The 22,475-nt window shown below is 42.6% G+C and overlaps 1 protein-coding gene across 2 annotated transcripts in view; it reads right to left on the minus strand.

Annotated features, from left to right (window-relative positions):
- Window positions 1-12,834, minus strand: part of FAM20B (FAM20B glycosaminoglycan xylosylkinase) — a 47,973-nt gene extending 35,139 nt beyond the window's left edge. For both annotated transcript variants that reach the window (XM_082465603.1, XM_082465602.1), the window contains exons 1-2: window positions 12,682-12,834; window positions 231-739 (exon numbers count right to left, since the gene is read on the minus strand). In XM_082465603.1, coding sequence (XP_082321729.1) covers window positions 231-607 — 377 coding nt within the window. In that variant the 5' untranslated portion in view covers window positions 608-739; window positions 12,682-12,834. The remainder of the gene's footprint in view (window positions 1-230; window positions 740-12,681) is intronic.
- Between the last annotated feature and the right edge of the window lie 9,641 nt (window positions 12,835-22,475).

A 22,475-nucleotide genomic window follows, 5' to 3' on the forward strand; every position in this document is an offset into this window, starting at 1 on the left:
AGGATAGCTCTAATTGTAAAATGTGCAATCTAATATTGAACCAAAACATATCCCTATAAATTTCCCTTACTCAAAGAATCATGGAACATTAAGAGCAGAAGAGACTTCAGAGATCTGCTAGTCTCCTCTTCCCATTTTACTGAAGAGACTACCAAGAGAGGGAGATGAGCACTCGTATAAACCCCAAGTCACAACTAAATAGCACAGGTAACGTCAAGATGAAGACTTACCGCTTAGGTTTGAAGACAACTTTCTGTCCTCCTTCAAGTATCAGCAAGGCTTTCAGTTGTGTCCCTTTATAACCTACATCAGCTTTCATGATTTTCTTGGTGGCCATGGCATGCATGATTGCCCCCAGCTCTGGTGTCTCTTCAGGGTACACTTCCCGGGGAACCACCCACTGGGCTGCAATCTCCCAGGGAGACTGCAAGGTGTGGTCCAGCTTGGACACCAGCTCTACCCGCAAGCCAGCCATCATTCGGTGAAAGGCCCTCTGGTCCTCCCGGTTGGCAGCTGACGTATCTAAGTTGTCAATCAGGAAAACTTTGGTGAAGATAAAGATGACAAGGAGAATTGCTAACAGCACGACTCGCTGCTTTAGCTTCATGTTGACCTCTTTTCCTTCTCCCCTGACTACTCTCTCTCACTTATCAAGGAGAGCAGGTGGTGATTGTCAGCAAGGAGATTCCATGATTATACACACTGGTCCATTTCTTCACTGAGGTGCCTCCCACAATTCCTGCAAGCCCAAGTATAAAGCACAATTCAATCAGCAATTCTGTCCTTCCACCCCTGAATCTTTTGCAAGCCTCAAATATATTACTCACCATTTTAGCCTTGCTAATCCTATGCCCGAGAAGACCCAATAATTTAAAATGAACTGGTCCAAGGAAGGACCTAATAGTTAAGAACCAGGTACACTGAAAATTTAAAAGCAAATACTACCGTTTTAATAGGGTGCAGAGCCATCTAGGAGCCATTTGGATGGCTACCAATTCCTAGAAACCAAAACAATAGGAAAAAGCACAAAAAAGTGCTTTATTAAGATAGGCATAACTCCTTAACTTTCATTTTTAGCTTTCAAAATCCATAAAGGACTTTTGAATATCCAAAACCACCAGTATTTGGTAACTTTTCAGTTATCTCCTCCAAATATAAGTTTTATGACACGTTATAAGACAGGAACTCCTAAAAATGCCAAAGAGTGTACAGAGGAGAGTAATAATTCCCTCTCCAAATTCAAATACCTAGCAATCCTGGACATGTCATATCTGCTATTCATGTATTTAAATACAACAAACACCCAGATATGTATCTCTACTTAATCAGTCTTCTACTAATTATTTTTCAAAATTAAAAACCCTGTAAAATATGGATAATCAAATCTGGATAAATTAAGTAAAGGAAAAACATATCCCTACACCATCTGGCTATTAGTAGAACATGACCAGAAAACTAATGAAACCTGATACTAGAGCAACACTACGAAATCTGGACTGGTCAGGCACATAACAAAGATACTGATGCTACAGACATAAAGAAGTGCTGCTTCCAGTGTGGGGCGCACCACCCTCTGGTCAATTCTGAAGCTAAAAGATTCCAAATACAAGATTTTTGCAAGGGTGTCAAGAACATACAATTCAGCCTCATTTGCATGCTGACAGGTTGCTTTCCACTCCACAGGGCCATTTAAAAACATGCACAAGCTTACTTTGCTACATGCCTACAGGCAGCACTGCACTGGGCTAAGACAAAGATGACAAGAAGATAACAGGGTGTTGCTTCACTCTCCAATTCATTTAACAACTCAAACCATTAATTGAAGAAATAAAACCAATACAAAAGATAGGACAAACGATTCAGGCTGAGACACTCCCACTCAAACTGGAGACTGCTCCCCTAATAACAGCTGGAAACACATCCAAGAACAGTCTACTAGAGCAACAGTGTGTTCTAAGGGCAGCACCTTGCTCAGAGCTTGCTGACATGCAGTTTATTCGTGGTGATTAACCTCTCCTCCCATTCATTTTCATAAAGATGGGAAAGCGAGAGTCACATTCAAATTCTAATTATCTCCAGCCACCTGTTTTGTTGCATTATCATCTCCCAGGGAGTACATAACACTATTAGCTGAAACACAGGCAACTCAAGTACATCCAAAATGTAATTGTGATGGTATCAAGTTTGGTGTGAAACTCAGTAAAACAGTTCCCTGCGATTACTGATAACAGCAATGCTAGTAGAGCAGATTTCAGAGATTTTTGCTAGTTCCAACATGACCTAAACCACACAACTTCTTCAATTATTTGTTCAGCAGTACACATCTCTGGCTGCAGTGGTAAAAGGTAACATGGAAATCTCCCTGTGTCAGCAATCATTTCTTCAGCACCTCCAGCTGCAACTACCTCCTGCTGAGGTACAATTCTGGCACAAAGGGGTCAGCTGAACAGATTTTCACTTCCTACAAAACCCTCCTCAGGACTAAAGTCGGGTTAACCCGTGAACTTCTAATTATGCTGCTCATTTCATTTAGAATGAAGAAATTCCTCCCTTATGCTATATAAACAAATTATATCTAAACATTTAGCACAAAGGTTAGGGAGAGTGAGGGCTTTTTTTTTTTTTAAATCACCGATGCAATAGGAAGTTCTAGTAGCTCCAAAATTCAGACAAAACAAACTGAGTCTGTATGCTTTTCAATTTTGAAATCTCATTACCTTCTGATGGGCCTCAGAAGAGCACATTCATCAGTTTAGGGCTGCAGATAATTCATCCACTCAACTAGGACAGAAATTTCTACTAAGTGAACTGAAGAGTTCAACTGTTACCTCACTTCACTATTTACCGCTGCAGATTAGTAGCGAGGGCAGGTTGAACGAAGGGGCTGAACAAGTTTTCTTGTTTGTGATTAGTCACCACATCCTGGTAGAACAAGTAAGGTTGCAATTTGACACTGTTCTCTACAACTGCCCGTCAAGCCCACAGCCATCGACTTCATTTAGTGCTCAGCACCTTCTACTGGATCCCTAAAAGAACTGCCTCTGGGCCTCCACGTCCTCCAATCCAGACTAGATAATGCAGCAAAATCATATTTCTAATCACACACCATTTTTGAGTTCTATAAATCCCCTAGCAAGGCATTAAAGCCCTACCCTAAATGACTTCGGCCAATCTACATTGCTAGGCATCTCTCTCATTCTCTTCACTCATCACTTGTCAGCTTCCACCACAAACATGGTCCCCTAAGTCACTCCTCACTGGAACTCTTGTCAAAATTCCTCTAGCTCTTATCTTTTCTTCCCATCTTCTCCTGTTTAAAGCCTAACTGAGCTTTGAAGGGCCATCTCCAAAGCCATTTCTGGTCTCTCCTCACACTCTATAGTAACTAACCTCTCTCATCTTTAGACCAGTACATAAGTACATTCTGCCTTATCCAGTGTCTTCTTGTATGTAGTTCTCAATCCCCCTCTCAGAATCCTGGCTCCTTAGTGATCTTAACTACCTTTGCACTCCCTGCAGTACGTAGCATAGTAAGGGTAGATGCATTGTTCACCTAAACTGAACAAACCACTGCAAATGAGGCTATGCAAGTATCTTAGGACTCTGCTGTTAATTTCCTCAGTGGTGTTCGGTATCAAATGAGCGTGTATTAACTGGCACCTTAATGTTGGCTGTCCTTAATTAGCTCTCCTTTTTTTGGGAATCTACTTCTCTACCAACACTCTACTCAATTTAGTTGGTAGTTTCAGAGTACAGTCTCTTTTTCTGAGTAAGTACTGACAGTTCAGAAAGAGGTATTCCTTTAGCTGGAAAGCTGCTACTCCTTCAGCCTACAGGGCAAGAACAATGATATTCAAGAAATCGACAATGTAGAGGTTTCAGTGGAATTTTTACAAAAAGTCTATGAGTTTGCAAGACTCCTATTCCAGAAAAATGTATTAGATGCACGATACAGAATAAATCCATCCTCTAATAATGGCAGACTCTTTTACTCTTTACAATGATCCCCTTCTCTCCTGTATGCTTGAGAGGGGAGGGTACCCAAGACAGAGCTTCCATGCTGTATTATCTTCTTTTCTTACTGGAGACAGCAGCATACTATGCACACGCTGCAAACTGGGTTTCTAAGAGGATCCCTCTTTTCAGATACTAAGAAAATGAAAGCAAGATCACTGGGTATATCCCAAGTTATTCATGAAAACTTCTCTTGCATTCCCAGGAGCCTGCCTGCTATATTTCATCCCCTCACCTCCTGTATAAATGCCTCCAACAGTGTAACATTGTCCAGTTATATTATGGTCATTTATTTTAATGTTTCGGTTATGTGAAACAGAGCCTACCTCAAAGAACAATCTCAAGGTAATAACATAACTCAAAAAATGTTAAATATAAAAACGCAGGGCAAATGTAAGTCTTCACACTAAAAGCTGGTATAAATTCCCAGACTGGAGTTCTGGAAGGTAGAAGCTTATTAAGGAATTTTCATACTGAACTCTGGTTTCACACTCAGCTCCATCAGTGAAATGAGGCTTGATATGGAAGCTAATATTTCATTCCTCTCTCTCTCTCTCTCACACACACACACACTATCCTACACATTTGATAAGTGTTTTATAAGGATAAACTTATGACTAAAAATTGTTTTGGGAGAAACAGGTTCACACAGAAAAAGGTGAAGTCTTAGTATAAAGACTAGAATCCTCTGTTCAAGAATCTGGCTGATGTCTGGAGGAACACATACAGAAATACACATCAGTGCAGAGATCTGTTAGTCATCAGCTGATAAAATTCAATACATGTGGCTGCTGAGAACATGCAAAGACCTCACCCCAACACTCCCACAAGCCACCAGTGAGGTTCCAAGCCTTATCAGTAGCAGTGCCACGTTGAATCGCCCTCTGATCAAGTGACAACCTCACGCTACTTCTCCGAACGTCACGGAGAAGAAATCCCAACTTCTGCTCACAGCAACTAAAGTGAAGGCTTCAGTAATATTCTTTTTTTGTGCTTCCAATTCAGCGGTCAAATCAAGTTCTTACCACATGAAGGGAATGTAACATGCTTTGTGAGTGTCAAATACCGGAAGAAAACATTCCGTATGAACATTTTATGCAGAGGGCTATTAACAAAGGAGATGGTGAAGGGGGTAGGATTTATTATATAACTAGTAAAATATCTTATCAGGTTTACTCACACAATCTCCTCACCCTTGATCCTGAGTAGAAATTACAAGGACACTTTCACAAACTTCTTCTTTGGTCACTGTTGGTCTCAGCAAACCTCTGAAGGTTTGGTTAGTATAAAAGGTAAGACCTGAATTTAATTAAGAGTTTTTGGTTGGCTGTCTACAAAGACAGACACCAACAATTCCTCCCATCGGGAGGTGGAATCTATTTTTCCTTCCCCTGAATCTGGGCTATCTTTGTAACTTGCTTTGATCAACAGAATGCTGTGGAAGTGGCTGTGTGCTAGGTGTCTTAAAAGACCTAGCAGCTTCCATTTGGGGCCAAGCTACTACGTAAAGCAGCTCAGGCTAGGCTACTGAATGATGGGAGACCTGGCCAGCCCCTAGTTATTCTGGCCACTCCAGCTAAATGCCAGACACAGAAGTGAAGCCATTAAGGGCATTCCAGTTCCAGCTGAGGCCCCAGCTAAATACAGCCGCCCATCTGACTCCAGCCTATATCATGTGGGCAGAAGAACCAGTCAGCTGGGCACAGTTGACCTATATAGTCATGAGAAACGAATCATTTAGTCTTAAGCCACTACATTTGGGGGTAATTTCTAAAACCCAGCATTCTCACATCTATTCTGTCCATATCAACTCTTTGGGAGACATTAAATTAACCATTAATACAAATAAAGATTGGATTAATAAATAATTAAGGTCTCTTAAAGGTAACACAAGAAAAAGACAGAATCTCAAACGGATCATTTACTGAAGTCCCTTTACATACTTTAGAGCAATCAAGGCTAACCTTACACACTCACAGACTCACACAACTATACACACCCAGTTTATAAAGCTTAACTTTTAAACTTCAGCCAAAATTACAACCCTTTAGTACAAAAAAAAAAAAAATTAAAAACACACATACTTTCACCTTGGGGTAAGTCTGATATACTGCCCTCTTGTTAACTGGTGGTGACATTAGAGCACTGTGCTACATTCTTACTAGCTGACCCCTAGAAATAAATGCAGTCTCTCCTGATGGTTAGTGATAAATATTATAAGTAAAATAAAGAGCATTCAGAAATCTCTCCACTTATCATTGTGTGTTTCTAGCTAGGAAGTCTAAACCTCTAATACCAAATGGCATCCAGTTTTTATTACATGAATAAATCCCTATTATCCTCAGAAAACCAGCCTACTCCTGCACTGCCACCACTGCCCACAACAGCATAATATTGTTCTTTTTCACGTTCAATTGGGAGTCCTCAACTAAGACAAAATCTAACAACAAGTAATATCATTAATCAGTATCTACATACAGTTTTCCTTTCCTTTCCTTGCTAATTCTCCACTTAAGAAACAGTTACTTAATTCACCTTCTTTCTAAATATAAACTCTTCTGTAGCAGAGGGGTTAAGAATATGTGCTCTGGATTCAGAATGCCTGGGTCTGAATGCCTGCTAACCTCTCTGGGCCTCAGTTTCCTCATATGGAAAATGAAATAAGAACACTATTACCTGACTCACAGAATTGTTAAAAATGAATGTCATTACCACGTGTACTGTGCTAAAATTAGTGCTTGGACAACCTATAGTAATTCTTGTTGGTCATTATTACCGTATCAAAAACCCAAAGATGACTTCCTGAGGAGAAAGAATGACAAAGAAAATAACCCTCATTGCTTATGTTGTCTTCTGGGTTACACAGTCAGGGGCTGGATACCTATGTTGCATTACCAAGAGTTCTAGTAATCTTATATTCCTGAACTAAATCCTTTCCTAAATTTGAGGAGTAGCTAAGGCTGTAAGCAAGTAGGTTTCTTCAGCGTGGGTACCAAGTGAAGCAGAAGACTGGGAGGTTATGTCACTAATTTGACCAACCTGTTTCTCTTCTCTACTAAGTTCAATTCTACCACATTCAATGTAAGTGAAACAGATGGGAAGCATGAACTTTTTCTATTTCACAAAAACAGCCGAATAGAATGCCCTTCACAATTTTCTTCAGTTTGGAAAATTAAATCTGTGTTTTAAAGATGACAGCTTTGCAGGTCCTAAAGCTTTTAAGATAAGCTCTGAGGTAACCTAAGTTACACGTATAGAAAATCAAATCTCCATATAGTCTGAATTGATTCAAGTGTTATATATTCCTCACAGTTTTCACTTCCACTTAAATATTTATTCACATATGTAAACTTTTTTTTTTTTTTGTGAAATCCTCTAACAGTTCCCTGTGAAGGAAGGAACGAAAATGATCACCAAGCATTAATGAAGCATAAAGTAGCCTTTCTTTCTGGGTGTGAGAGTAAAACTGAAACAGGCTATGGAGTGTTTGTTCCCTCTTTGAAAAAAATTCAATTCCTGCAACCTGTCCCATTTAAATCTTGATTTAGGGCAACCCTCTAATGCTCTTCCTTGAAAAATGAAAAGAAAAAACCTTCAGCTCATACTGCTAGTGAGATTTGTTCTAAAAAACCAACACGTGCAGTGTTCACTGATCTAGAAACTCTATGGAAATGCCTAAGAATCTGCATTCTGTTTCAAATGGGCCAGGTATAATGAACTTTTCTAAGTTCCAGGTATTTCACTGCTCAATTATCGGTATCTAACAACCATTTAAGGCTATATAGAATATAATTACTATATAGCATAGAAATATGGAATTTCAAATCATATAACATTTACTTCAGATTTTCATGTTTTCCATCTTTATTGTTCAGTTCACTACAGTTCTTGAAAAGGTATGTAAGCTTTATTCAAGAGTGACACCTCACACTTTTAACTTTATGTTCTAGGGTATGTCAAGCTGACAGGCCACAGATCACTTTAGAAATAGAAACCCCAAGCAGGTCTGTGCTGAGTTATGGCTGAGTGGCTCCAGGCACGATCCCTTGTTATATATGAATATAAATGCACACACACACATACATACACACATATATTTTTTGGCATGCCTGTCTCCTCTACCCTATTGTAAGTTCCTCAAGGACAGAGGATATATTTTACTCTCTTTGTAGTTCCAAGTAACCTAGCACAGTGCAGGGCACATGAGAGGTACTGGATAAATGCTTATTGAATAAAACGAGTGAAGAGCAAGGAAGAGAGACCTTTATGGTTATAAGAATTTCTTCAGCTCTTTGGTTTAAATATGGCCTCTTTTTTTTTTTAAACAGACATAGGGAAACTAAGTCATGTAATGAATTCAGATATACAGTACAGTAAGAATGTTGAAATGTCAAATATGTATACCAACTTGATATACTCAATTTTAAATTGCTGCCTTCTGTATACCTTGCTTCCATCTTTCAAGGCAACTGCTATTGCCAAGCTGGTGTCTGGTGTTGGTTGGGACTGGGAGTAAAGATGATCTGGAAATGCTAAGAGGAAGATTGGAGATGGTCCAACATTGCCCAAGAATGATACAAGACAGGGCTGGAACCAAATTTTCAAGTATTATTGGCAATGCTTTCTGAAACGAGAACCAACACTGGTATTTCCATATCATTTTCTTTTTTCTACAGAAAGAACTACAGGGACATAAATGCACCTATACAGAGTGCAAATTCACTATCTAAACCAAGGATAAGAAACAAGAAATGAACAAAAGGTCTTTGGGCAGCCAAAATAATGGTCACAAAGTTCATCCACTAATACCGAACAGGCAGGCAGACCCTCACTAAGCCTATTTAGCTGTTTTGCATTCAGTTTCAGGAAGCAGTGTTATCTGGGTTGCTACTCCACAGAAGATCAGAAGCTGCAAAAATTTTAAAAAGGGCAGCAGGGATGCTAACAACAGCAAAAGTACAGCTTTTTCGCCTCTGAAAGAAGAGACAGATTGACTACTGAAAGCAAATTCAAGAATTCAAAAAGCAGAGGGGACAAACAACTTACATATTTCAATCACCTCAAAGCCCTACAGGATTACTGTCTGTAACTATAACCTCAAGTCAATAAAGGTTACACTATATTGCTTAAAAAGCAAACAAAACATATAATACATTGTAAAATTCTTCACAAAAATATAGCTAAAATAAGAATTTTTGCACCCAATATCTTATTCCCACACTGCTATATAGATAAAGCAGAAAGTTAGCATTTAAGAGCATGGAATGATCGACTTCACTGCCTCATCCTGTACTTGGTTGTGTTTCACATTCATAATTTCATATTCCTTGACCTCCTTTTAAAATGTACCCAAATTAACACCTTCCCCTCCATTGGGTAGTTACCTTGCCAGAAAGTAGTCTGCTAAACACACACCAAAGCTCAATATCTCTTTTCTGCATCAGCCTTCATTTCTTATCTCATACTGGGATGACAGATGCAACCCCCCAAACTCACCAGGTCCAGAGCTAGGCCTTCCCTCTTCTGATTTTGGATATGAATGACAAAAGTCACAAGTGAGAGCTTTGCATTACATTCTTTCCTAGATGGCTCTAGCAGTCATGCTGACATTATAAGTTGGTCAAAAGCTAGCTTCAGTTGCAAAGTAAGGTCTTCTGTTCTGTACCCCAGGTCTGTGCCAATGAATTCATTACTCCCTGAGTGTTACAGAGGCAGCTCAAGGAAGGAAAAGAGGGAGAGATTTACAAGTGTGGAATGAGGAGCACTTCGGGGAGGGATAACTCCCCTCTCCCACCCCCAATATCAAGGACCAGAAGATGGACAGTCAGGGTCAATGATACTGGCATGGCCAATACCAAGAGCTCTAGTTCTTCTATTAGTGCAAAAATATTGTCTACCAATCCAACTGCTTGGTGAACCTAGCCAGAGAAGGCTGCAGGAGCAGGTCTGTGAAGCTGCACTCAGGCTGCAGGTGGCTAGAACACCACCCAATCACAAAATTAGATCTCAAGGCAGCTCCAGCAAGTAACACCCTATACAGATACCCATCTCAACAGAACTATTTTCAACAGGAATCAGAAACACACTTTCTTGGCTTTTATTTTCCTGTAAAGAGGAGCTAAACAATTTATCATCTGCACTAGAATATTTCCTCCTCCCGCATACTGTTTTCCATTCATTCATTCAACCACCAAACATTTACTGCACACCTACTATGCACTATGCACTGTTAGGTGCAAAAAGAAAAGTACATTAATCATCATCACGACTACACCACGCTGTAGTGCCTCATTGTAACTGTGCTTCTCACCCCAAAACTACCTGGCCCTTAGTCCCAGAGTGGCCTGACATCACCTTCAGAAGACAGTCTACTTTTTACTGTTTCCAACTATGGCCACAGAATACAAAGAGCAGCCTCCTGTTTCTATTATGAGATTGTAGCAGTCACCGAGAGACAACCACTGTGGTTGCTATTTTAAAAAGTTGTCAATTCAAGAGCTGAAGTATCTGGCTTCAGGGTTTATACCATTAAAATGATGGTCACACAAAGTGTAGGAAGCTGAAGTCTGCCCTGCAAGTAGAGGAAACAGAAAATTTCATTTAGAAATTCAAAATTCAGAAAAGATAAAAAGCAGAGGCTTTAACGCTGTGTGAAAGAACTGGAGTCTACAAATGGAAATCAAGAGAATGGACTAAAAGTCAAGGAATTATCAACTCAACGTAAAGAAATTCTATGACATAAAGGATTAGATGATAGAAACAATGATCTGTTTGTTCCCTATTCAAAGAACCCAGGGTGTGTGTTTTCCTATTTTCATTCTTTAACTAAATTATGGCTATTTTCTTACTAGCTCCAGAGAAACAAACCAAACAAATCAATCTCACATTTTTACCAGTCACACTGAAGAAAAGCTATGAGCTCCAAGATTTCCTGATCATCTTTTACCACCATTCATTTCTATCATTGCACTTTAATGTAAGTGACGCTGACTCTGAATTGCTTGCTTGTGCCTCTTAATTCTCTTTTGACAAGCACTTTCAAAGGTGGAAGGCCCTCCTGTTGATTGATTCCACTGAACAGTTCTAGGGGCCAAAGTCCAACATCTTCACAAACTTCATAAGTTATTAATTTAACATAAAACATTAATTTTTAAATCTACCTTAGACTGGCTCTAAGTCTAGGCAAATAACTTAGCATCTTTAACATCTGTATCTCAGTTTCTCAAGGACATGTCTTGATGATAAATAACAATATATGTGGAAGAGCTCTAAAGCTTAGCTCAAAGGTCCTGCATAAATTCCAGGACTGCAATACGTAGAGCACACTGAGGTCTCTAACCCAATTTAAAATAATCAACCCCATGGGACTTCCCTGGTGGTCTAGTGGTTAAGAGTGCGCTCCCAACGCAGGGGACCCGGGTTCGATCCCCGGTCAGAGAACTAGATCAACTAAAAAGATCTCACACCCAGCAAGGAAAATCCTGCCTGCCGCAACTAAGACCCGGAGCAGCCAGATAAATAAATAATAAAAAATAATCAACCCCAATGAAATTTATGCATTAATTTACAACACAAGGAGGATAGGAATAGTTAGTAAACGGTAATCATAGTTATCGTTTTACATAAAGTCCTGCAATTTAAAAGCTAAAAGACCCACATTCCTGTTCCTTCTTTTCAAGGTGAGAAATCAAACCTCTGAAGGGAAACTAGCTGGGTGGGGATGATACTGATACTTGGTCCTAAACTCAAGTCACTGTACCCAGCATCCCTCATTTTCCCAAATTATAAACTCCTCACCCTTCCAACTGACGATATGGCCATTTAAAGGACTAATAATTCCCTAACAACCAATCACGTCTTGTCCCCTCCACTTTCACTCCAACATCCTTCTACCCCTTCTCTTCCTACCGGGACACTTGCAGGTAACAGAAGCCTGATTAGAATGAAACTCTTATCAGATCCCACAATCAAGGACGCAACTTGACAACTGCTCACGCTCATCATTAATGGCAACGTTTCGGTTCGCTTTTAATTGCGGGACCACAGCACCCGGAAATGAAATCTCAAGCGCAACCCACTTGGGACAACCGTATCATTTCCTTAAGTTGTGCCCGACTGCGAGCGCGGGGTGCACGACCCCGAGGAGACCGCGGACCCCTAGGCACGGTTACCCTGCCTCCCGCCTCAGGCCTGGAAGTCACTCGCGCTTCTCGGCCACGAGCTGGGCCCGCGAGCGCGCGATACCCCCCCACCCCGGGCCGCCGCAACGAGCACTCGGCGGGACACGAGGGCGGCACCAGAGCCAGTCGCCTCTGGGGACCGCGTCCGGGCGCGAGGGTGGGTCACTGGACGGATCCCGGGCGGCCCGAGGCGCCCCCAAGTAAGGCCCGTGCCTCAGACGGGCCGAGGAGGCGACGGCCTCGGCCGCGTCCCTCCAGCCACGACGGCCGGTAGGAACCCTCTCGGGGCCAGCGAAGCGGGGCGCGCGGCCCGGGCCGGTCGCTGAGGCAGCCGCCGCTCGTGGACCGCTCTGGGCACTGGTGCCCGGCCCCTCAGGGAGGCGCCCCGCCCCCAGACGGCCCCAGCCCGGCGCGCGCCACGCACCGCGCCCCGCCCGCGGGTGGGCCTGCACTTTCCCGCCCGGCCCCCCGCCCCCAAACCGCTCACCTGCGGCGCCCTAGGCTCGCTCCATGGCCGCCCGCGCGGTGCGGTGCGGCGCGGCCCCGGCCGCCCCCGCCGCCTCAGGGAAGGGGCAGCCCCACGCCGCGCTCACCGCCCCCAGCCGCCGCTACTGCGGCTCCCGCCCACCCCCGGCCCGGCCATTCCCTGGCCACCTCACCCCGCGGTCCCACACCCACCCCCCCGCCTCCGCGGCTCGCGACTGTTGGTACCTTCCTAGCGTAACGCCTTCCCCGCGGCCAATCCAAGGGCTTCTTCCGCGAGGTCCCACCCCCGCCCTCCGGTGGGCGGGCCTACCGGACCTGATCCGGACCGCCCGCCTTAACCTTTTGCGTCCCGGGCCGGTCAGCTTAACTCTCTCGACGCCGGCTCACGCCTCTCCTGCTTCTCCCTGCCGCCCCGCCCCGCTTACGTAAATTGACCTCTAACTTCTCTCTAGCCTTAGCTTTTTCTTTCCTGGTTTTCGTGAGCAGCTAGGCAGCCAGTCAGCGGGACTGGAAGTAGGGGTCCCTTAGGTCAAGTTCTGTTTGTGAGAAGCAATTTCCCTCCTCCTTTTGCCCTTTTCATTTGCCTCATTGGTACTTCTGCTTCTGCCTATATAAGTGTATCCCCTTGTCCAAAAGAGGCCAGCCTTACCATAGTGAGCGCTCTTACTTCGGACCAGAGCAAAGCTCCCTGCTACATTTTGTAGCATTTAATAAAAGTGTGACTAATTTATTGTAATAGTTTCTTAACGTCTGTCTTTTGCAATGGACTGTAAGGCCCATGAGGACAGGGCAGTCTTGTCTGGGTCTCCAATGCCTGACACTCAGTAGACTCCCTATAAATAGTTTTGTTTTGTTTTGGCCTCGCCGCGGGGCTTGTGCAATCTTAGTTCCCTGAGGAGGAATCCAACCGTGCCCACGACAGTGAAAGCACCAAGTCTTAACCACTGGACCCCTAGGGAGTTCCCTCCTTATAAATAGTTTGAATTAAAGATTCTTCCTTCTCTTAAACTATCTCCTTTCCACTGACTCCCTACGGTGCATCCGCTGTATAACGCATCCATTCATTTATTCATCATATTACTAAGCTTGGACTTAGTGTGCCTGTCCCTGAAATATTATAATGCACACTGATCCATGCGATAAGATGTGTGACGGGAGAGACGGGGCTGACACTTTTTTCAGGCTCCATAGTTCATTTAAGCAAAGGAAAGAACTCCTTACTGGCTGTATGATACAGGGTGTGCCACTTAATCTTTCAGAGTATCAGTTTCCTTACCTGGCAAATGGGAGTTTATCATAGTACATACCTCACAGGGTTGTTGTGAGGACTAAATTAGGAAATGTGTGGGGAGAGTACTTGCAGATTATTGTATAATGTTAGTTATTATTCATTTGTGTATTGTTTGAACAGTTAGTATCAGATGATCCTAGAGAAATAATTGGTCTTGATATCTGCCCCAGACAATCTAGTTAGGGAGGCAGCCCCTTTGCAGAAAACATTACATCATTGCAAGAAGGAGTACACAGTCAAATGCAGGAGGAGTTGTATCAGCCTTTTACTGGATGTATTTGAAAATGCTTGGGCGTCGTTTTCTGACCATGGAACACATAATTCTTGGGGAAATGAGCTGGATAGTAATGAGAGTCCACCTTATTTCTCTACACAGGAACACTGGTCTGCCTGCAGTCAGCTAATCCTCCTAAACCTTGTTCGTTACATCTGGAGATCATAAAGCAAAAGGGCAAATCAACATTTCCTCTAAGATGCTTTACCCCCAAAGGACTCTTTCTTACCTGTAACTCTGATAAAGACAGCAAGGATGGACTGTCCAACTGGTACTCCTCAGGAGACCAGTCAGTGCATCCTGCAGCCTCAGTTTCCTGGTGATCCCTTTGTCTTTAGGGACATTCAGAGAGAGGGGTTCATGACCTCTCTAGGCAACCCACTCCAGCGCATAATTTCACATCCATCAAATCCTTCCATCCACCCCACATGCTGCAGGACAGACACACTTTCTCTTCTTCTGTCCTCAGAGAAGGAGAATTATGGATTTGGGGCCTCTGTGTCAGAGGCTTTCAGATAGCAAAACTGTTCGGTGCCTCAGTTTTCTCTCCACTAGGCCCCATTATCCAGGCTCTTTGTGCCTGTGTGCACAGCACTAGCACCGTGCCTGCCACCCCAGGATGTGAGTTTCTGCCCCTCCCTCCTGTAATGGGCCTTATTTCCCAGCCAATCAACAGTCAATATGTTCTAGGTATTATGGGGGATGCAGTCATTTAAGAAGGGGACTCTGCCTTCAAAGAGTTTACACGACTAGCACACAGGAGGCAGCTGCAAGGAATACGGAGTACTTAAATGATGCAGCACAGACTGTGATCATTGAAGGAATCGAGGTCCAGGAAGATAGTGTGGGCTGGTATTGTCAGCCCACACTAACAATAAGGGAGGGAGGATTGAGGTGAGCAAAATATGGGTGGGAGCAGAGAGGGACAATAAGAACCAAAGTTAGGCAGTGCTATGTGAATTTAAAGTCAGTCTTCCTCAGCAAATGATGGGAGAATTGTTCCTTCCTTCCTTCCTCCCATCCTCCCTCCCTCCCTCCCTTTCTCCCTTCCACCTTCCTTCCTTCAACGAATGTCTATCAAGTGCCAGACACTGAGCTAGATCCAGGGCATGCAAAGACAAAGAAGTCCTGGTCCTCATCCTTGAGAATTTTACAGTCTAATATTGAGAAACAGAATGGAAGGTCAGGCAGAGCCTCCGTTAGTTAGGTCGGAGCACTTTGCCAAGGCTTCTGTGATGCTTCTTTTCACAACGCATGTGATATCTTGTGGTACTAGGTATCTTTGTCTAATCTCTCCCTTTGCCTCGCTCTTCCCTGTCCTTGAATTGCAAGGCTTTTGAAGACACAGACTGACTTTATTTCACCTTTATCTCCACCTGTGGACTGCCTCACGCAGGGTAGTGTCTCTGCACTGATGTGTTGAAGTGCATTGAGTTGAAATCAGAGCAGGGATCTGGCTGTCCCCCTCCAGCCAAGGGCAGCGCACTTCCTGCGGGACTCCCACCTCACCCCACCCCGACCTTCATCTGTGAAAATGTTACATATCTCTCTAAAGTCATTTGCTCAGGAAGGCTCTCCTGACCTTTCTAACTGCACGTGTTTTCCTGGGCTTCTGAGACTCAGTACTTTGTACCTCTCTCGCGGTACAGTTTGTATTGATGTCTTTGGGGATATGTCTGGCCTCTTCCCCTGAACAGTAAACCCTTTGAAGCCAAGGACAGTGTTTTATTCACATCTGTCTCTCCCATAGCACTAACCCTGTACATGGCGCATGGTAGACCCTCAACACTTGAAAGAGCTTTTAGGAGAGCAGGTCCTGCAGACCTGGGGAATCGGGATCACTGGAGGTTTCTTTCTTGGCCCATCTCTGTAAGCATTTTCCTTCCACTCTTTCAGAATTTCTAAGTCTCTGACAATCTGTCAAGCCCTAGGTATAAGGGGAACATAACAGTCCAGCAATCCCAAGATATGAGGGGAGTACGGTCTCAAGGTGCCTGCACACACGAACACAGCACGCACACTACTTCTTTTCAGAGAATACACCCACAGTGATGGATCCTAATGAAACTAATTAAGTCAATTCTGCATCAAGAAAATTGAAGGGAGCTGTAGGAGAGCTCACACTGGTCCAAGGTGCTCGAGCCTGGGAGGAGGTGGCGGGAGGTTTAGTAAGTGAAGGAGCACTCGTGTCCTTCTGTTCCCTGCTAGGAGGTGTGCTGTGTCTCGTTGCCTCCGGGGCAGGTTTGTTCCCTGCACGGGGCTCTCCGTGCATGCTGCTTCTGCATTTCTTTTCCAACTGGGCAAACTCCTTTCTCTCATTTTGCCACTGGCTCTGCAGAGCTACTCCTAGCCCACCCCTTGCTTACAGCATCAGGACTGCCCACTTAACCCTTCCTGTGGCACCTCTGTCAGTGCCTTCTGAGGGAACCTGTCAAGTCCCAAGGACAGTATCTCTCATACACACACACACACACAGCTTCTTTGCCAGGAAATTCAGAATTTATATTAACTGTTTTCAGTTATTTTTTTCAACCCTAGTATTATGGTTGTTGTGTTTTTAAAGAGCAGCTTTATTGAGCTATAGCTTACATACCATAAAACTCACCTGTTTAAAGTGTACAATTGAATGGTTTTTATTATATTTAGAGTTGAGCAACCATCACGTAATCTAATTTTAGAACATTGTCATCACCCCAAAAGTAATATATGCTATTTTCTCTTTTATTCTAAATATATATTTATCTATTTATTTAGGTTTTGTTTTACTCTGCTCATTAAAAGGAAAAAAAAAAGACATTAAGGGGAAAGTGAAACTCCTAGAATTACTAAGAATGCAAAGGAGTTATAACTCACAAAGAGTGTTTCACTAAACTGCCATGTATGGCTGAAATGATTTAATTAGCCCGGCCAAAAGGCACACTTTGTTGTGGTGTATGCTCTTGAGTGCATGTCCAGGGCCACATCTTTGAACGTTTTCCAGTTTGTTGCGTCTTTCTCTAATGCCACTGGGTTCTTCAGTGGGTTTGGCAGAGACAATATTGCAAATTCCAGATTGCTAATTCTTACAAGGCAGTCATTTTGTAATGTGCTTAGGATGGTACCACATGCACATGTGTATTTAATACACATTTTTTTTTTTTTGCTGCGATGGAAATTCTTTAATTTTTATTAACTCAATTTAATGCATGAAGTAATTGCGTTAATCGCTGCATGAGGTAATTGCAGCCACATGGAAGCTCTGGGCTCCTCAAAATCAGCTCCCATCGCCCACAGGTAATATGCTAAGGAGTTAAGCTGAAGACTCTTTGAGCCTCTCTCATGACTGACCCAGTGATGTGCTAAAGCTGCAGTCCTTAATCTGGCTGCACAGGAACTTTAAAAATATCCCTGTGCCTGCCCCCATCCTCAAACATTTGAATTTAATTGTCTTAGGGGGAGGTCTTAGCAAGGGTAGTTTTAAAAAGCTCCCAGCTTATTCTAATTTGCAACCCAGGCTGAGAACCACTGTTCTACTAGTGACTAAGTCAGGATCATGTTAATCAGTTGAACCATGTGAAATTGCCATCTTCAGGGGGCAAAACCAGTTCAATATCGGCAATTTCATACAATTCGGTCTAATATATGGGCAATTGGTTTTATTTTTGAGAGGGAGGTAAGATTGTCCTTCCAAAGGCATTCTACAGAAAACCCCTGTCCAGTGACAGGGAAGCCAATGACCTATTCTGTCAAGATGCTGCCCCTTGATGGACCAGACCCCCTGCATCTCCCCTTCCAGTGGAGCTTAGTTCAGAAGCCTGAAGCTGCCAGGCATGAAGGGAAATGAGCAAAGCAGGCCAAGGGAGAGACAACCAGAGGTTTCCAGGGAACATGACAAAGAGAGAACCTTGGTCCCTCCTTCAAAGGCATTTACATTTAATATATATTTTTTAAATACAGGGCAGGCCAAATAAAACACATGGTTGGGGGAAATCTGGTGCTCAGGCCTGCAGTTTGTGACCTTGTCCTGAAAGGTAGATGTTCATGGAAGAGGGAGGTGGCCCAGAACAAGAGAGGACAGGATACTCAACACAGCAGGCCTAGGAGCCCAGGGAAGAAAGCAGCCAACAGCTCACTGCCATGCCTGGTGTGCCCCGGGGGACCCTGTGCGAGAAACAGGGAGGCAAGACACGTTGGCACGGGGCCCTTTGGGGGAGGGAGTGCAGGGGACCCATGAGGGGGGTGTGTAAGCGTTTCGAGAGAGGTTAGCACATCCCTGGCAAGAATGGTGCTACCAGGATAGCATTTCCTCCAAGACAATGCACAAGAAAAGGGGGAAAAGAAAAACAGTTTAAGAAAATGCCCAGACACCCTCTGACCTGTCTCTCCTCTGGCATTCTGGTTTTCATTCACTGTGGCGAGCACTCACCCAAACCCAAAACACTGGGTGTCCTATAGACGCATCGTCTTCACCCACCTACAATCAGTACCAACTTCCACCAACCCTGGCTCCTAAAGCCTCCTCGAATCCAGCTCCTTCCCTCCAGCCTTACCACCACTGCTCCTGTTCAGGTTCAGGCTCCGTTTTCTCCCCCTGGATTATGGCAGTGATCCTTTTTCCAGCCTCTCTGTCTCCAATCTTTCCACCTTGACTCCTTGCAATCTGTTCCAGAGTATCTACATAGACAACTCCATCTGGAAAGATCTTTCCAAGAGGAAATCTGAACCACATTATATGCCTGCTTATAACCTTTCAGTGACCCAAAGGATAAAGCCGAAGGTTCTCAGCAGAGCATATAAAACCCCCAGGGTTGGGACCCACTTGCCCCTATAGCCTTCTCAGCCTTCTTTGCCACACACTTTACATTCTGGAAATACTGAACTGTGTAAAGCTCTCCTTCATACCCCATGCTAGTTCATGCCTGTGTGCTTTTGCTCAAGTTGTTCTCTGTTTGGAATTCCCTTCCCACGTTCCTCCAGCCTTACTCATCCTTTAAAATGTCATCTTTATGGAAAAGCTAAGTACCCCATCTCTCAGCTCCCCTAAGCCTCTGCATATCCCTCTATCTTACAGTGATTGAAGATCTTTCTTCTGTTTAAAATATAGGCATTTACTATATGTTTCCCTCTAAACTTTAGATACATCCTATAAATTTTGGTATCTTGCATTTTGTTTTCATTTTCTAATTTCCCTTGTGATTACTTCTTTGATCCATTGGTTTTTTTAGGAGTATGTTGTTTAATTTCCACATGTTTGTGAATTTCCCAAATTTCCTTCTGTTATTGATTTCTAATTTCATTCCATCATGGTTATAAAACATACTTTGTATGACTTTAGTCTTTTTAAATCTATTGAGGCCTGTATTATAGCCTAAAACATGAGCTATCCTGGAATGTTTCTACTACACTCAAGAAGAATGCACATCCTGTTTTTGTTGGGTGGCGTGTTCTACAGATCTCTAGGTCTAGTTGGTTTATAGTGTTGTTCAAGTCTCCTATTTCCTTGTTTATTGATATTCTGTATAGTTGTTCTTTCCATTACTGAGAGTGGGTATGTATTAAAGTCACCAACTATTATTGTTGAATTGTCTGTTTTCCCTTCAATTCTGTCAGTTTTTGCTTCATGTATCTTGCGGCACCATTATTAGGTGCATATGTGTTTATAATACTTATGTCTTCTGGATGGATTCTGACCCTTTATCATTATAAAATGTCCTTCTTTGGGACTTCCCTGGCCGTCCAGTGGTTAAGACTCCGCATTTCCATTGCAGGGAGCATGGGTTCGTTCCCTGGTCGGGGAACTAAGGTCCCACATGCTGCACGGTGCAGCCAAATTAAAATAATTTTTTTTAAAATAAAATGTCCTTCTTTGTCTTTAGCAACATTTTTTTAAAAGTCTATTTTGTCTGATATTAGTATAACCACCCGAACTCTTTTTGGTTACTCTTTGCATGGAATATCATTCTCCACTCTTTTTCTTTCAATCTAAAGTATATCTAAAGTATATCTCTTTTACTTATCATACAGTTGATTGTGTTTTTTAATCCATTCTGGTAGTATCTGCCTTTTAATTGGAATGTTTAATCCAATTAATGTAATTACAGATAAAGTAGGATTTGTTTGCCATTTTAATATTTGTTATCTCAATGTCTTATGACTTTTTGTTCCTTTATTCCTCCATTAATGCTTTCTTTTGTGTTAAATCAGTATTTTCCAGTATACCATTTAATTCCCTTGTTTCTTTTACTATATAGTTTCTGAATTATTTTCTTAGTGATTTCCCTGGTGATTACAATAAACATCTTAATTTATCAGTGTAGTTCAAATTAATGCCAACTTTATTTTAATAGTACATAAAGATTTGCTTCTGTATAGCTTCATTCCTTCTCCTCTCCTTTGTGCTGCTATTGTCATATAAATTAAATCTTTATGCATTGTGCGTCCATCAGTACAGATTTATAATCATTATTTTCCTCTTAGTATTGTGAAATCATCTGTTTCTCACAGTGACTGAAAGCTCTTTGAAGGTATGAACTATGTCTTACTCATATATGTATACCTAGAATCTGGAAGAGTGTCTGGTACACAGTAAGTTGCTCAATAAATATTTGTTGACCAAAAATAAAATGAATTGAACACTGAACTGGTAAACTGAGACTATAGAACTTTTGCCAGATCACTGAATAAGGATGCACTGGTGGTTGAACTTAATTCGCATCATCGTTAATTGTGATGCTTATTTACCTATTTAGGGAAGTCAGTTAGTGAGTTATTATTAAGTTATTCTGAGGCAAATCCATTTGTTTAGTTCCAGGAAAGTATTGGTTATATAAAAAAATTTGATTCTGGGTGGTACTCATGTGGTATGTTGGGAGGGTAGTGGAGATGGATTACTCCCTGGTTAGGTCTAACAGATGAGAGAGAGAGAGAGAGAGAGAGAGAGAAAGAGAGAGAGAGAGAGAAGAGACGATGTCAGAGGGATGGAGAATTGTTGTGAGAATGGTGCTTCAAAAAAGTGCTTACAGAAGGAAGCAAACCAACCTCAAAAACACCAAAAGGGAAAACCTTTCATAATAACAGTTGGGCAACATTATCTAATGTCAGCACCAAAAGCAGTTCAATGTCCTCCTTTCAAGGACCTTGAAGTAATGAAGTTTCATGCAAGATGTACTGACTTTGGATTTGGTCCAGTCTCCTCATGTTACTGATGTAGAAACAGGTCTAGAGTTGAAGTAAGTTGCCCACAGTAACACAACTGGTTAGAGTAGAGTGGGAACTAGAGATGGGATTCCAAGTCCAGTTTTCCCTCCTAGTACCTACTTGATGGGGCTCTCTGATATCCTAGGACCGCCTTCTTACCTCACTTAGCCCTCCCTATCAGAAAGGAACTATATCTCTCTGGATCTGGCTAGTGATTAAGTGTTTCAGCAACATGTATGACTCTTACTATATGGGGTGGACACTATTGGTTTCCCATCCTATAATCGTTCCTTCACCCTTCCCTCTCCTTTCAGCCTCTGGTAGGGGGCTGGACATGCCAAAAGTTGTTTTTCCAGCTTCCCATGATGCTAGAACAGGGGCATATGACCAATCCCAATTGATGGGACCTGAGGAGAAATCACCTGGAGGGTTTCTGGAGAAGGTTGTCCTCCTTACTAAAAGGAGAATGACAAGGAGAAATGCCCAACTTCCTGCCTGTGGATGCATCCCTGTAAAGAGTTTATGTGTGCAGTCTGGCAGCAACTTTACAACTATGAGGGTAGAAGCCTGAAAATAGGGCCAGCCATCTGAAGAAGGCAGAAAGGAAAAATAGAAAGTACCAGACACTTTTTTTCTCCTATTTTTAAACTTCTGAAGTATAACATATATGTAGAAGATTATAAGCATACAGCTCCATGAAATTTCACACATTGAACACACTTGTGTAACCAGCATCTTCTAATCACTACTGTCCCCCAAGGGTAGACACTATCCTGACATCTAACATCATAGACAAGTTTGTTCTGCTTTTGTACCTCATATAGATGGAAACTGATTGGATCCTGACAAGTCCTTATCTGAATGCACAGTATTCTTCTGCGTCTGGTGTCTTTCACTTAATATTACATTTGTGAGATTTATCCATGTTGTATGTAGTTACAGATCATTCATTCTCATTGCTGAATAGAATTCCACTGGGAAACTATGTTACAATTTATTTATCCATTTTTATTCTTGATGGACATGGGGATAGTTTCCAGATTTTGGCTGTTAC

This window comes from Balaenoptera physalus, assembly GCF_965194825.1.
Source record: "Balaenoptera physalus genome assembly, chromosome: 1".
Lineage (NCBI taxonomy): Eukaryota > Metazoa > Chordata > Mammalia > Artiodactyla > Balaenopteridae > Balaenoptera > Balaenoptera physalus.